The 17,714-nt window shown below is 38.6% G+C and overlaps 1 protein-coding gene across 1 annotated transcript in view; it reads right to left on the reverse strand.

Moving 5' to 3' along the window:
* Nucleotides 1-11,372: 11,372 nt before the first annotated feature.
* LOC120514322 (atrial natriuretic peptide receptor 2-like) overlaps nt 11,373-17,714 on the reverse strand; it is an 81,034-nt gene continuing 74,692 nt past the window's right edge. The window contains exons 21-23 of the mRNA XM_039734646.1: nt 16,526-16,624; nt 14,839-14,930; nt 11,373-11,813 (exon numbers count right to left, since the gene is read on the reverse strand). Of these exons, the coding sequence (XP_039590580.1) occupies nt 11,724-11,813; nt 14,839-14,930; nt 16,526-16,624 (281 nt within the window). The 3' untranslated portion in view covers nt 11,373-11,723. The remainder of the gene's footprint in view (nt 11,814-14,838; nt 14,931-16,525; nt 16,625-17,714) is intronic.

A 17,714-nucleotide genomic window follows, 5' to 3' on the forward strand; every position in this document is an offset into this window, starting at 1 on the left:
GGGGCGGACAGACTGAGCTAACTGTGACGTCGCCAATAATGCAATGTGCTGACAGACTCAGCAGCTTGGCAGCATAGTTGTCACAAGTTGCCTCAAGGAAGTGATTTTATCCCTCTTAAGTAGAGCTTATCCAGTGAAGCAGGTTGTTGTTAGCAGGTGCATTTTTGGCATGAAATTTCTGGTGGGGCCATACAGTTTTCCTTTATGTGTGCATATGTTAACATTAACTTATCTAACTAATAATATCTGGCCCCGTTTTGTTATCGCTAAAGAAGAGACTGGGAGTTTATGCAACATTGGTATCACACAAAAATCAATCAAACAATGCTGATGTTCTGTCTATCTCGACTGGTATCAGATCATAGTGATACTCTAAGACATTGTCACCATCTGACAAAATATAGCCATCTAAATTTAAATGTTAAGTAAACTGAAAGCCTTGTAACTACCTACTGCCTTGGAATAAATATTGGCTGTACCTAAATTGAAACAGAAACACCTTAGAACCGAGAAGCTTTAGGGTGAAAAGAACAATCCACAATAGCATGGAAAGAACACACAGACTATGCACACTGTATGACTGGAGCACAACTCTCTACAGCTGTCTGGTAGAGGTGCTTACCACCATGCAACCAGGTGTATGCTGGACACCTTGAGGCTGGCAAAACCAATCAAAAATAGATTATCCACATCTGTGTACTTTCTACACCAGGACTCTGTGCTTCTTTGAAATGGCTTGTTTCTATACCACAAAGTGGAAAGAGAACACAGAAGGGTTCCTGGATAGGTTTTTCAAATTTAGGACTATCAAGGTGGTCCTCCTTAGCAGTGAAGGAGGATAAAGGTTCCTAATCAGCCCCATTCTGATCATTGTATTATCTTATGTTGGATCCATTCCTGATATCGATCTCCTTTTTTTTCTTCTCAATATGGTAGCTACCTTTACTGGAGCAACTGTTTCCTGCTTCTTTGCTGGTTTGCTTTGCATAGCATTGGCTGGGAAAAGTTCAAGCCAGAAGTTAAAAGATGTGATAAAAAAGGGGGTCTGCACGTTAATGCCAATGATAAGGGGCACTAGCCTTCAAACTCCATTGCAAAACTGGAACGTTTAGATTATACATGACTACATACACAGTGAAAGAACACTGCAGGGCCATTAGAGCCAGTTTATTAGCCAGAAATGGGCTTGCAGCACCCGGCATAAAGACAACTTACTAAAAGCAATATTTTTACATTGAGCATATGCAGGAAAATGTGAAAAATGTCCAAGACAGCAAAGGTGAGGTTTCTAATAAACATTTCAGAAATAACATATATTACTGAGGGAAGCTTATTTCTTACTTTGTCCTACTGGCCCGTAATGCAGAAACACCACTGGTTGTTACCCATTATGAACTCTAATAAAAGATCAAGCCATAGTAAGCAAAGAGCACCCACAGTGGGTTATTGAATAATAAGCATATTTTTTACATTAATTTTTTTTCTCTCGAGTCTTTTAATCTGTGCCCTACCTGGTAATCCCCTGATTTAGAATTCACATGCAAATGAGAGACACAACTTGAGTGCTTTATTATTCATTCTTGTTGAGAAAGTACCACATGTCTAGTTTTATCCTTACCAGATCTCTGGAATCGCTGGAGCCAACGATACATGTGTTTTTGGGTTTTTCCATGAGGATCTGGTAAGAGATCTGAAGCAGATGGCCTCCTCTTTCTGTAGTTAATGTTAAGACTCTTAAAGATAAGGATCTTATTTCTACAGCACTAAACGTACTGTACATCTTTGTGCTTAATTTCAAACAGATGGAGATGATATTCTGTCATTGTTGAGAAGACAACAAAACATACTTATGGATATTATTACTATATCCTAAATGTGCAACCACACTCCTTATTGAGTACATGTAGGAAATGTTCATAAGTCTTCTTGTAAGATATTTACAAAAAAAAACCACAATTACAGCATTCAGAGGTTCGTAAAATGTGGAGAACGTTGCTTTCTTTCTTGAATATGTTACTTTTAACAGCTTATTTCAGTTTATTTATGTAATATACAATAGAGTGCAGCTCTAGAAAATGGACTGATATGATTCAGAAGGTAAATAATATTCTATATCTCATTCCAAAGAAAGTGCCATTAATTTATATCGGATACCCTTCTTTGAAACATAAAGCCGCATCAGTTATCTCTGCCACAACACAGTTCCTTGGTAATTAAGAAAGGTTACTAATAAACAGAGTGTTCTTTAGATAAAGTTTCTCTGGTGCTTTCAGTTTCTTTTAATAAATGCAAATGCCAAACTCTATATTTAATTTTTTTCTTCTTAAATGATGTTCTCTGGGACATGTAGAGAGCGAATTACTGCAGATTGTTTAAAACAATTCAGAATGATAGTATATCCAATAAAAGGGTATCAGAATGGCACAGTAATCAGTGCACTTGTCTGACAGTTCCAGTTGGGTTCAACACCTGACCTCATCTCTGTTTCTTCTCTGTTCTTTCGTTATTTGTGTCAGCCTCCCAGTGTCCTTCAGAAATTTATATTTTAGGTTACTGATCATTTCAAATTCACTGGGAATGAGTGAATATTTATGTGAGTGTGCTCCAGCTGCCCACAACCTTGTGACTGAAAAGGTGCGTTTAGAAAACTGATGAATGGATTTCAATGGAAAGATGAGTAAATATTACAACAATTGCAATTAGGAATATTTAGCAACATGTGGATACTGAAACATTTTTTGGGTCTTCTTTTCAAATTGCTCATAGTTTCTCATATCAGATAAGGACTGCTTCTGAATGACAATATTTCATTTCATTCTATATTTGGATATGTCAGACTATTGCTTATGCTTTGTCATGGATGTATTTTTGTGTGATGATTCTTTTGCCAGGCTAAACTTTTCCCAATCATCTGGTATCTTGGAGGCAACAGCATTTTTTCTCTACTTGTTTTGCTTTATATATTTTAAAATTTCTGAGGTCTGACAGAAAACCAGCATATAGCAGTGTGACAGATTGGGTCCGCTATCGCTCCCTTGAACCCTTGTCCAAGACGCCAGACACATGTTAAAAGTCCAATAACTTATTTTATTTGGACAATAATGTGCACCAAGCACCCTTCTCTCCACAATACTCATATAATTACACCAATACACTACAATAAACAATCCTCCTCTCCCAGATGCATTGCCACCCTTCCACCCAGCTCAGCTCGCCGTCTGGGAGCTCCCACAATCCTTTTATAATCCCTGCCCTGGAAGTGTTCCAATCCCCAGTCCATGTGAACTCCTATCACTTCCAGGTCAGATCAAAAGTCATTTTCTTCACCCCAGAAGCACATCATCTACTTCCGGGGCGTAGGGCAAATATTCGTTGTTCCTCCCTGCAGCGTCTCCTAGCGGCCCCCATGGTATCCAGCAGGGCTGTGCATAAAGACTCCAATGTCCATGATGCCCTGCTGGTCTTCGGGGCACCTCCATACTGCAGGGAGGGCTCCACCTGGCCGCGTGGGGGTATTGGCCGGGATGAACGGCCGGCCATATATCACAGCAGTTATAAGCTGAAAAAATCCCAAGAACATAAGTCCCAAAAATATACCTGGGGATGGGTTTTACCATCCAACCCCGGCTAGTAATCAGGGAAAACACAGGATCTTTATAAAGTAAACACTTTACTTTAGGTACTGTGAAAATGCTACAAAATCTATTTCTCATTTACTCTTATGTTCTTTTGGCCTTCATAACACTTATAAAACATTGGTAGATCGGTTATTCATCTGTGTGCAGTGTGGCATATTGACGTGATGGTAAAACTTGTTAATATGAAGAATTCACATGCCTTATATTAAATATGTAATAGCGCAAGAAATGTGTCTCAGTTAATCCACCTCAGACCACTCCAAAGTGAATTTTTGCTAGTAGGCCACATTGCAGAGATAAATATACACTTTACTAATGCTTTGTAAGTGTTATGAAGCCACAAAGTGTATGTTAAATAATACCAAATGTGTAATCAATGCATTTTTGCAGCACCCAAACTTAAGTGTTGCTGTTTACACTTACAAAAATGCTCTGAACAAAGGCAACCTCCATGGAGCACAAAAGGAACTGTTTGAAAGGACAAAGGCAATCCAAGGCCAAGTCCAAATCATAAATCCAAAGAACAGTCAAAATATAGAGCACAGAGATCAAAAATGAGTTCACAAGAAGTACAGAAAAATCACAAACCAAGAAAGTCACCCCTCTCAAGTGGATTTGAATGAGCCATAAGGAACTGTGGATTGCCTCCGACTTTATAGGTCTATGATGGGCTAGTGGCCCACACAGGCACACAACAGAGGCATGAAGACAGATACATAAAACGTATATAGATCATAAATAAAAGCAATAGCAACATATGCAAATAAATCAAAAATACACAACACAGGCATAAAACCAAGAATTTGAATCCCACTCAGGGATGTAACAATAGAATGATGTTGCCAACACCATTCTTCAAAGTTAGGGTGGGATTTTCAGATGATATGAAGTGCTTAGGCCTCTTGTCAAACATGGTTTGATGCAAACAATGTCAATTTTGGTTTTAGCAGACCATAGTCATCTTTTTCTGTATCGCTCAGATGAGTTCTGCATCCAAGATCTAGTGAGAGACTTTTTAAATGACTCTCACTCTCTTGTGTTCACTGTTACCTACAGTAACCTACAGTACATACAGCATGAATGGATTTTAACTGTCTGTTTTTAGAGGAAACAATCATGTAATCAGAGCTCTGTTCATATTTCATGCTTGATGTTCTGCAATATCCTCAAACCATTTTCTTTAATCCAGACTCCAGATTTTAGGCTACTCTTAAAAACATTATATTCACCAGTGTTCCAGTATGGGGGTTAAAGACCCCTTTGTATCAATGAACTAGTGAGTTAAGACCTGGGAGGAGACTTGGAGAAAGGCCTCAATGTGATATGAGGATGAAAGCTGAGAATCAGAAACAGCAAAGAGACAAGAGGTGAGAGGTAAGAGAACTGGAAAAGTGCGTAAGTCGGCAGAAGACAGGGGTTCAAAAGCCACGTACAAAGGTCTAAAAATGCAATTCTGTTTTAATTTCTACTTGCGTTGTACTTTGTATTCTCCTTATCTTTTCATATTTGAAGAAATACCATGAGGCGTTTTACTTCTTTTTACTGTATTCATAAAGGAAATATAGGCAGCTGCCTCACAGATCAAGAAAGTTGGATTCAAATTCCAGTCCATTGATTGTGTGTGTGTGTGAGTAGTGAGCAAATCGTCACAATTTCCATTTACCTTATGGAGGGGAGTACTTCTATTTAGCTTCAGCCTTTGCTGTCTCTAAATCACCTCTGGTGTGCATGTGTGTGCTCCAAAACAACTAGGAACCTATCAAGTGCTTGTTTCCCTCATAATGCTCATGGCTGGTCTTAGCTTCCCACAGGCAGGTATGAAAACAGATTGTGTGTATTCAATTATAATATTCTCCTCAAACTGTAAATTAAGCAGCATGTGTTCTTTGTACTTTTACCCTTGCAGTGCTTTATTATCTCTGAGTAGAAAGCAGGGAACTTTAATCCCAGCCTGTCACCGTAAGCTAGAATTCAGCTAAATATCAACAAAAAGGCAAAAAAAACACTACATCCTACCTTGTTTCAGCTGACAGTTTAATGCTGACAGATTAGTTTAGTTTAGTTGCTTTATTTGCCATATGTCAGTAGGACAATAGAATTCTTAGTGTCAGCATAGCGGGTTTTACAGCTACAGACACTGTGACACCATCAATTAAACTAAAACTGTAAAGACACTTTTAGCTTGGCCAGTAATTTTATGAAAGTTGTCCCTTTTTAAATACTGAAGGTGCTACTATGAAATGAACAAATATGCCTTCTCTTCCTTTGGTATAAATAATTTTATGGAGAATATGGAGAAATGTAAGATCTTTGGCTATTGATAGAAACTCAGGTAAAGAAGTTCATGGCAGCACATTGTAACTTTCCAGGAAAGAAATAACATGGCAGACATAACAGATGCTGCCCAAACATGCTTTATTTCCATTAGGAGGATCTAGAGATGTTTGTGAGACAAAAGAAGTGATGGTTTAGACCTCTTGCTGTACTTTTGCATTTCCTCAGGATCAATGTCCAGCTCCGTCCATTTATCAAAGAATAACCAGCATCAGAAAATGACCAGCCAATCTGAACCGGAACTGGGACCACTGACATCCTCCCAGCCACACCCTACACTCACAGCTACTGCATATATTGCTAGACAAGACACAGCAGCAGTTTGCTAGCACAGTGGAATACAGGAGGCCATCCTTCCAAGGTTGGAAATGTCTTAAATACACAGACAGGCTTAGAGTTCTCTTACAGACCTGAGAAGCAATTTCATTTAAGCAAATCACCTACAGGATATCAAGTCTGGGAAGGTACTATTACACCTTGTCCTTACATCCCCTGGTGCTCACAACACAGTAGATATATATGCTATATGTGTGCATAGATAGATAGATAGATAGATAGATAGATAGATAGATAGATAGATAGATAGATAGATAGATAGATAGACATAAATGAATTGCAAAACATTTTAATAAGTTACAATTGTTTTTCAATCCACCAAGTGGAAATGTAGATTGGAAGTACTTTTTACAATAAGTCAGATTTTTAACATACAATGTTTGGCCTTGGAGGTGAGGGTGAATGCAAAGAAAAACTACAGTGAGATGCATCAACAGAAAAACCACACAGGCTAGTAGTGTGATCTTAAGCACATTAGCCCTTCAGTCAAGACATTTATGTTTGGTTTATACCCGTTACATTAGACTTCTTCTTTAAACAAAAATTTCTCTGACTATTGCTGTCACAGTCCCAGGCCAATCCAAATGGGACCGTATTGTCTATAGAGCAGAGGTTCTCAAAGTATGGGAGTTGGGTAGAGGAGATTAGCGATTCTATAGTACATAATGGGAGAGGTTGCGCTCTGGTTGCAGAGTGTCTTGTGATGGGTTGACATGGGCAGACTAAGTAACTGTCATTGATCCACTACAATCTGCATTGGCGATGCACCTGATCCAAGGTGGACACCCTCTCTTATATGACAATCAGTGGCAATTCTCCAAGATGCCCAAAACCCTCCTGGGTTTACATTTACATTTACTTATTTGGCTGACACTTTTATCCAAGGCGACTTATAATATTTATGATACAATTGGTTTCATTTCTTTGGGTTTTCCAATTGTGACTTGCTCATGGTCACACAGTGTCAGTAGCGGGTTTTGAACCCACAAGCTCAGGGTTTGAAGTCTAAAGCCTTAGTGGATGATGGTTGGCAGCAGTTCTCCGTCTCAAAGACACAAAATCAGCAAAATTAGGTCACAAGATAAAAAAGTTTAAGAACCACTGCTCTAGAGTTATTTTTTACAGTCTGAGTTTTTTGTACCTGAAGGAAAATACAAGAATACCATGTACAGAAAGCTTTAGTTATTTACTAAATACATGTTTAAAGGTAATAAAGTTTGGTAATATATTTTTATGTAATTGCATTTTACTTTCCCACATTAACACCCTGGAAACTACACGTAGTCCTAGGCAGTAGTAGTAATAGTAAATGAACTTATAGCAATCTAAAATATTTTTCAGATATTTTGCATGAAAACCAAAAACTGAGAATACATTTCACAAGAGAACATGAGTACAACTATTCCCATTAATTCTTATATAGTGTCACACATGGATCTTCTTAAAGGCTTTGTCAAGGTATATAATAGCCTCAGGATGAGAGGGTGTGCCATTACTCACATGGTCAACTCCTCCTTTCTCCATAGTGCCAAGAATCCACCCAGTGGGGCAACTGACTCTGCTCCTTCTAGTTTACTCTCCATAAAAGCCCCGGCTTTCAATAGAAGAAGGTGTCATTTTGGCAAGAGCTACCCACTGAATGGAGCTCCAGAGCAGACTGACCTAACTTGTGGATAAGCCAATACCTTTTGTTTTGTCTTCAGAACCCAATAGGCCAAATTCTATTTTTTTGGTTTTGAATTATTGAAGAAATAAACTGGACAACTCTGTTGGCACCCCAAATTTTTCCTTTTCTGACCTGTCATTTCTGCACCCAGCCACAATAGATTATTTTGTTTTGAAAATAATACAGATGGATCAGTAGCTGCTGTCTTTGATGAGTAGCCTAGCAGTTCATAAAATCTGTCATATGTTCATGCATATTAACATCACAATTACACTACATGTGTTAAATAATTGGCAAAATTCCCATAATTAATCCATCCATTTTCAGATGTGCTTAATCCACATCTTGGTCATGGGGCAATGAACCTAGCCTGGCAGCATTAGCAGATATTAACCCTAGACATATAGCCAGTCCGTCCCAGGACACACGTACCCACAAACACAAATACACCAGGACAATTTAGAGTCAGTAGTTAACCTCTCCTGCAGATTATTTGAAATGTGAAAGGAAACCTGAACACCCAAAGAAAGGCTAACAAAGAGGGAACATGCAGGCCTCACACAGTGAGTGATTGGAATGAGAACTGAACCTAACCTTCTGGATCTGTGAGGGAGCAGTGCTAACTTCTGTCCATCCCCTTTCTTTTGTAGAACTGTTACATTATAATAAAGAGAAAATCCAAGTAAAATGACACTTTTTATTGGCTAACTAAAAAGATTACAATATGCAAGCTTTCGAGGCAACTCAGGCCCCCTTCTTCAGGCAAGATATAATAGAGAAACTGGAGTTCCCTGTGTTTATATACACACTAGGACAAGAAACAACATTGGTAAATCTTTAAATGAGAAATCTTAAATGTAAAAAAATAATAGATTCCTTCAGGCTAGGGTAAATTTAACAAGAGAGAGAACATCAATGTATGGTCAAGATCTTTGGATAAGATAACTGTCCAAGAAAGTCTTTTGACGTTTTTTCCAAACAATGTGGATCTGTAGACAGGTTGTCTGTGTCATTCTCAGAGATGTAAACAATCCTCATATCTCGCCATAAAACTCTTGTCTTTATTCAAGCCATGTTGTAATGTATTAAATTTCAGCATGAGTTTAACTTCCCATTCTTTTCTCTCTTGCTGCGTTTTGAAGTTGCCCATAAGCCCTGTGACTTTAAATTCCCTCTCAGAGTGTCCATGGCTGTTGAAGTGGGCCGCTACAGGAACATCTGTGTTGCCATGTTTAATGTGGAACCTGTGTAAATTCATTGTCTGGCGGAGTGTTTGTCCAGTTTCTCCTACATTGAGTGCAGTGTCAGGACATTTCATGCAGAGAATTAGGTAGACCACATTAGATGATCTGCATGAAAATGATCCCTTTATGTGATGTTCAAGTCGGCAGTGTGGTATAACTATACGGTCTGTATTATAAATGCAGGCACACGTTTTACATCTTTTCTGTAGGCAGGGACATGTGCCATTTTCTGTTGGTTCACTTAGGGGGCTTCAGACAATTAGTTGCTGAAGGTTTGGTGGTTGTCTGTATGCCAGGAGGGGAGGTTCAGGAAATACATTTTTCAGTGTTTGGTCATTGTTTAGCATTGGCTGAAGTTCTTTTATAATTTTTTGAAGTGTTTCAAGATGTGGGTTGTAGGTGACAACAAGGTGGATGCGGTTCTTGTTGTCTTTGTTTTTATATTCCAGAAGGTTGTCTGTGGGTATGGCAGTAGCTCTTCTTATTTGAGTGTCTGTTGTTTTGGGGGTATAACCTTGTCTGATGAAATCTTGTCTGAGCTCCTGCAGTTGTTTATCCCAGTCTGTCGGGTCTGAGCAAATATGATTGTACCGTATTGCTTGGCTGAAAATAATGGAGCGCCTTATATGCTTGGGGTGAAAGCTGTCACTTCTTAGGTAGGTCCGTCTGTCTGTTGGTTTGTGAAAAACAGAAGATACAAGGGTGTTGTCTTTCAGTTGAACGGTGGTGTCAAGGAAGCCGACTTCTGTTTTTGAGTAATTCAGCTTCAGCTTTATGTTGGGGTGAAAAGAATTGTATTCATTATGAAAATGGAGGAGGTCATTCTCACTGGCAGTCCAGATTATGAAGATGTCATTTATGTAACGGAGATACAAGGTTTTATGATGCACATTGACATGAAATCTTCCTCCAATTTTGCCATAAATCCATGCGTCAAATGAATGCTGGGAACGCGCGACAGCCATGATGCGTGCGCATACACGTTCTGAGCGTGAAGTACAAACGAGCCCTAACTGTCATTACTAAAGCACAAAATGGTTTCTGACAGAAGCTGTGAATCTTTTACTTTGGATTCACACATAATTGAGTTCTGAGATTCAAAATGCTGATATCAAAGCTGGGCTTTTAGTTCTCACATATGTCTACATTTTAATAAGGCCCAAAGAACTAGTGGTTAAAGTTACGTGGCCTCTGTAAATCGTCCCAGGGAGAATGAGTGTGATTGTGACTCATGACAGACTGGCACCCCATCAGGGATTCATTTCTATTATTTTGTCAGATGCCTTTAGAATGGGCTCAGACCTCCTGAAGCCCTGTGTTGGAACACACAGATTCAGAAAATACATGGATGAGTGGAGTGGGACTTTCTTTTGTATTTAACTCCTGACATTGAAAGACAAACAAATGAATTCTCTTTTAGTTTTTTTTTTTTAACTTGCTGCATACAGGAAAGCCGCTAAGAACATGACAAGCTGCAACCCACTGAACCAGTCCAGAATTATTTTAAGGATACATGAATCCTATCAAAACTAAAAGACTTCTCAAATTTAAGAGATTGTTGCATTACATTAGTCGTTAAGTCGAGAGTCAAAACTAAACGTATATATTAAAGCATGCTGCGGCCTAAGCAAACATTGTTTTTCACGAAACCACAGGTAAAAACGAACAAACACAAGGAGCAAGCATTAAAAATACAGACATAAAGAACAAAATCCAAATAAGCAACTCAGCAGGGATCATAAAGCAGTGGAATAGTGAGAGTAAGCGGTGGAACAAAGACCTGAAAGACTCAGTGGCTGAGCACAGAGTGACGTTCAAGAGCTTGTGTAAATACACCCAGTGACCTGAGGCGACTGCCACACAATTGTAGCCGCAGTGATGTGCGTCCGTGGGCGTATCCCACATACCACAGTCCTGTCCTTATAAAGCGTCTCAGGATTGCTTTTCTTATACAATGGCTCAATATAAAATTACTTGTTTTCTTTCGCTTGTTGTATGCAGGCCCCTGAAAATGAAACCAAGAAGCAAAACAGAGACAAATCCCCTTGCAACTGAAAAATGAACAATGAGACAGAAATTAAATCACTTTAATGATAGGATGTCATTATCTTTAGAGTATCTCGTTTGACTTTACATGCTGGGAAATAAAATAAAAAACATGAATGTAGAATCAAAGGTGACTTTCCACACAGTAGGTTAAGTATATATTCTCAGTACATTTGTTATAACGATACCACTAATATGATTAACATATAGAGTAAATGCATTTCTATTATTACTTTGCAGTGTGTTGGTGCTGAGAGAATATCTGCTTAGAGTGTCAGGACTGAACCCATTCACAGTATTACAGCTTCCACTTGATCACTAAAACAGACAGACTGTCTCAAAGCACAGTCCAAAGGTTATATCTAAAAAGCTGTAGTCTTTTACACTTACACCCTAATCTACTGTATAGCTCCATTCATTTTGACTTGATCCAGAAAGGAAATCACACAGACTCCAAAATTAGCAGTATTCAGGTGGTGGGCAATTTTTCATCCTTTCGTCAGACTGAATCTTGCCTTCCAGCCACCACGTGATCATTTCCCCTTTACCCTTTCAACATAAAAAAAAATAAAAGAAAAACTTGATTAGAATTGCAGTGACACACTGAGCACTAACGCAATCTGGTACTCTCAGACGATACTGCATTATAAATCAAAGGCTTCATTAAAAGACCTTAAATTAATGCTCAATTGAAGTCAGCAATCAAATAGAAAGCAGTGCCCCATGTGTCGTTGCAAGCCTTGCCAGCAGCATCAATTAAATTGTGAACGTCTAATGTGCAAGCAGCTGAACCCCTTGTGTTTTTAAAGTGCAAAGCAGCTGTAGGCCTCACGGATGACCCTTAGGCTTTTGGCTGTTGTCCCATGGGGCTGGGAACACTGCCACAGTTTCAGTGAGAACCGTCAAAGAGAGATACTCTTCATCCAACAATATGATCTGAAATCTTTGAACTCTCTGTAGATGGCTGTTAATTAAGTTTATTTGCCAAAGAAGATGCTGGGTAAACACAAGTGAAGATGTAATTCACTAATAAAGATGTTCAGAATGCGTCTCTCAATAGATGGGAAACACATTGAATAATGTAGTGGGGCAGATCTGCTGGCTCGGATACTACGGCAGATTACATATGCAGCAAATGAGAGAGCTGGCAGCTAAAATGAACACTTCAAAGTAAGGTCTGTAATAGTTAGGCAACAGAAATTGTTAAGAAAATACGGTCTAATTCTGATAAAATAGAGCTGGCACGACCAATGAGAACCTTCCATGCGCATCCTCTACAACAGGTTTTTACAGAGATTGGCAGAGAAATAACAAATACTTAGGGGCTTTTTAGGAGCGTAGTCAAGATGTAATAGAAATCAGTGCACTAAACAAAGAGATTGTTCACCAAAGTTCACATAGGTAAAGTTCAATTTGAAAAGCAAAAATCAAAACCAGAATCTAAACCTTAATGTATTTACAGCTCACGTCTCTCGCAAAGTCTTCTCTTTCCTAAAATTCAAGCAGTGCATAATGTTTGTGGCCACATTGATGGCCTGACCATGATGATTGAAGTACATATGTCACATGCCTAGCAACACACACTATTTCAATGACCTGAAACAAAAAAAATGGCAGCACCCACACAAAACATATATACAAAGTAATCAGCCCTATAAAAAATCAAAATGGTGGTTAAATGATCTAAACAAACTAACAATGAAACCAGTATGAAACTATACGATATGCATTCCTGAAAAACAGCATACCAGATGCTGCTTTCAAATGTGTGCAGATAGGCCAATGAAAGATTTTCCATATACAAAGTCGCTTTTCCAAAGAAAAAAAGTGTAGAATACAAACAATGGCACAGAGGAAAAGCATAGCTTGAATGCTTGTGACATGAGAACAAAAATGTAATTAGTGCAAGAAACAAAACTTCTGGTATTTGATTGAGCTACATGTTATGTGTGAACAAATTTGGGTGCATAGAAGAAATTGGCTTGCCTGTGAAAGAATGATCAATCATCACCTATCTTTAACTCTGAAGGGCTAGACAAATGGTTTCAATTTATTGGATTGTGAAGAATGAGTGAGTTTCCCCAAATATTCAGCTCTGCCTTGACCAAAGGCTTCTACCAACAAAGGGCAGGCCATCTAAGACCCAGTGTGCTCAGAGTGTGGATATTTCTTAAGACATTGTTCCCTTTTTGTGGTTTTAGGCATAATATATAAAAAGAGGGCATGATGATGGTTGTTATACCATAGAAGGGTTATGGGGATACCCTATCCTAAAACATTAGATACTTTTATTCCCATACCCAGATTCTTTGTCAGTAGACCCACATATGTCCCGCACCCTAACTCTTGTTTCCTTATCCTGGCAATTACCTGTCCCGGAAGGAGGCATAGCTTGTAGCCCCAATTCACTTGCAGCTGGGAATATGGACCGACTTTATCCAGAACTGACTGCTACAGTGCTCCAGCTTTATCTACACCCCAGACTCCTAGAGAGAGCAATATGCCACACAAGGGAAGTAGGAAATTAAATTTAATTAAGAAGTATATCATATAGGGGATACTTTTTTTTTTGCTCCAAAGCACTTTGGCCTCAGGTTCAGTTTCATGTTTTTTGTTGAGTTGGTATGAATTTTCTCAGAGAATTCGGGTTTTCTTTGACAGGTCCAAACATATGTGCTGGCAGGAGGACTAGCACCTTATGACCATACACACTAAACTCATTCCATGGTTCTTTACTGGGTTGTGTGGTTACTCATAGAACTATTGCTTAACAAAGCACAATTTCATTCTGGAATGGGTTTTCTGCATATGAAGTTGTTTCTTTGTGCTTTGAAAAACTTCCTAATATGTAGAAAGTTGCAATCTTTAATATATGGTAGACAACCTGACAGAATTAGAAAACCTGAACTGAGCCTGTGTTATTGTATGCGACAAGAGTTCTTTTAAAACCATCTATTCATGGTTGTTTACTGTAAGGAGCCTGGTACCGATCAAAATAAATACATGGTTCTTTCTGGAACCTTCTTGTGGGGGAACCCAAAAATGGTTCCCCTATGGCATCACTCTGAAGAACCACTCTGGCATCTTTATTTTTAAGAGTTCATGTGCACTCCCTGAAGCAATGACCACCTAGAGCGGGTTCTGGTCTAGGCTATAATAGGATGAGTATCCCTTTTTGCTATGTGCTTCCTTGCTGAGCATAATATCCACCATGACTTCCCATATCTGGTTGATGTAATGATTGACAGAGACTTTATTAATCCATAGGGAATTGCAGAAAGCAATGCAATTGCCCAAAGTGGGGCATGAAGCCATAAACCAGAGATTAAGAGTCTTACACTCTACTGACTGAGCTAGATGGGCTTGTAATGGTCCACAGTTGTTGTTATAAGTCTACTGAACTATCATATTTAATGTTAGTTAAGAAGACTTTAGACATAAAGTGAAACATTCATGTAGGAATCTGCTTACACTGTTGAGTGGTAAAATTAATAAATGAATAAGAATCACATGCTGTCTCCCTACAAGCCAAGATGTTCTGGCACAGTACAAAATCAAACATGAAGCAGCTCACCTTGACATTGACAGTCCCACGGCAGGATAAGGAGTAACCGCCTAGTTTAGTCAGAAGTTCAGCAGTGTTGCAACTGCACTGTATTTTTAAAGCTGCAAAAGAGTTTGAAAGAAAACACACATGCTATTAAAACCATATCGTGTTGATTTTTAAGAGAAAAAAAGGATTTTCAATGCATAATTTACCCTTCATGCCAGGTTTACTGAACAAATAAAGGTTTATCAAGTTTGTCTCAGGGATATTTTAGGAATGCTAATGAGCAAATTCCTTCATGCTGTTGCTAACCTGCTTTAGCATTCATTTTTCACACAAAACCCTCTGATCTTCACTCCCACCCCACAAAGTGTGCCTTCCCAGCAAGGTCATTATTTTCAGCAACACAGACAAAGCCTGCTGATATGCAATGAAGTAATGCGGAGGCAGGCACACAAACCTTGATATCTCAATGCTGCTTACCTTTCACCAAGCATTTTTTTTTTTAAATAAAGATTTCATTGTCTAGTATGTGATTATTAGCTTGCAGAATGAAAAAAATCATTAAGTTGGCCTAGAATTAAAAAACAAAAAAATACAAACACATATGAAATATCTCTCTGCCTTTTACTAGATTTGGGGGCATGTTTTTGCAGCATGACTAAAATTGCTCCAGAATAAACAACCACATTTGTACCAGGGAGGCCTGTCTGAAACATCCCCTATGTGACCTTGTGTATTTCAGCATATTTGTTGTTTCTGATAATTATATTTGACCTTGGATGGTACTTTGAGGATAGAAGTAAGCTGCGTCCATTAAAAGGTGGGAGTTAACACCAAAAGGCTTGTCAGTCTTTATTTATATCACCTATATACCCGCATGGTGCCAATTCAGAACTTTCCGTTAATCTTTTATGCATGTCTTTGGGATGTGGGAGGAAAAGTGTATACCTGGAGAAATTCCATGTAGACAAAGAGAAATCTTGCAAACTTTCATATAAAATGTGACTGGAAACCAGGACCCTGGAGTTGCAAATATACATTCTCTAGCTGTGTGTGGTCTTTGGGACAAAAAACAACCCAAAGACTCCCTAGCAGTTTTACTAGATTTGTGAACTTGGAGAGACATCAGGTAAGTGGACCGGGACAGATTGTATCTTGTCCGAGATGGACATGTAGTCGAGTGCAGCTGTGGCACCAATAGAGCAGGACAGGCTGTAACCTGTCTCAGGCAAACATCTGGCAGTTGTTGTGTTAACATACAACATGCATGTACCAGAAAGTGGAGTTTGTCTGCTTGGGTTGAATGAGTGAGGTGCATGCAAGCGCCACCTCACCAAGTGCAGGTCACACTTGTATAAGCTTCTACATCTTCTGTAGAATTCATACCAACTCCTGTGGCAGTGGTTGAGCGTGAGCAGAGTAGACTGCTCCATACACACACACACACACACATAGACAGGTCCTTCATTTAAATATGTCTAATACCAAATTATTTACAGGACACATGACTATGGGGTTAGTGTGGCCCTATATTTCTTCCCTCTGAATAGAAACACTTATGTATTGCATTGTTCCCCGAGGTCTGTTGTGATCCTGTTACACTCAAAGGAACAGCCTTATATTTCATGGATGAGAAATACATGCAACACCTGCCTTGTTCCCATTCAGTAATCAGGAGTTTCCTTAAATAATAAAGACATGTTTTTTGCACCTTCACTCAGAGTTTCCATTCTTGAAGCTGTGTTGACGGTATCACCAAATAAACAGTATCGAGGCATTTTTGTTCCAACTACACCAGAGACTACAGGACCTGTTGAAAGTCCAAAAGCAGCAATTAAAGCATGGAATGAGGTGGGTTATCACATAAGAGCATAAATTCCACTTTCTCGTCAATTTGTTACATTACAGCTCTACATTGTGTATATTATTTAAAAATACTGCTCAGTTATTTCTCCTCTATCCAAGTCGTGTTGGTGGCATATTAATACATTAAGAATCGTTCTACTACCATAAGAACAAATAGGAAAAAAAAACTATTTTTACCTAAGTTGCCCCACCATTTTCAGGTGTGTATACATATAATGTGAAGAGTACCTACTGTGATAGCCATGTCTTTCTGTCTGCCTTTTTGTCCGCAAACAACTCAGCTCCCAGTGGGCCTAATATGTTACATTTTGGCACACTTATTCTTCAAAAATATTTGTTAGGACAGTTCAGTTTCCATTTATATATTGAATATATAGATTATGCACAACACACTTTCTAAATTTCTTCTTGAAATGTATTGGTAAAATTTGAGAAATTATTCCATCATAAAACATAAAACCTAGCCTTCATTTTGGAGTCAGTCCCAAGCCCGGATAAATGGGGAGAGCTGACATCAGGAAAGTCATCCAACCGTTTATTCCTATTGGAGAAGTCTATTCAAAATAAATAAATGAATAAATAACAGCCACCCCTTATACAAATGGGAAAAAGTACGGAAGATGAAGAAAATTCTAACTTAAAACAGAGAAACATTCTGCATGACTACAACAATGAATTAATTTACTGTTTCAGTTTTACTTTGAATGGTTACTTCAACTTGTACATTTTTTATATACAGTACGTATTTTTTTCCAGTCATTCAATTTGAACAGAAGCTTCTGATGACAATCCAGTGTAACAAGTCGTGTGTGCTGAAGCACATGTACCTTGCTGCAGGACACTGGATGGGGCAGGGTCAAATGTTATCACAGTTGGATGACCAAGTATTACCATACAAGAAAGGTACAATGTTACATGTGTATTTATTTATTTAGTTCACTAATAGTGATATTCTTTATTTATTCAACGCTGTGGTAATGGTAATATTTATTTACTCATCACAGTATAAGGTAAATACTGTTCCTTGCTCTACC

This window comes from Polypterus senegalus, chromosome 14 (assembly GCF_016835505.1).
Source record: "Polypterus senegalus isolate Bchr_013 chromosome 14, ASM1683550v1, whole genome shotgun sequence".
Taxonomy (NCBI): Eukaryota; Metazoa; Chordata; class Cladistia; order Polypteriformes; family Polypteridae; genus Polypterus; species Polypterus senegalus.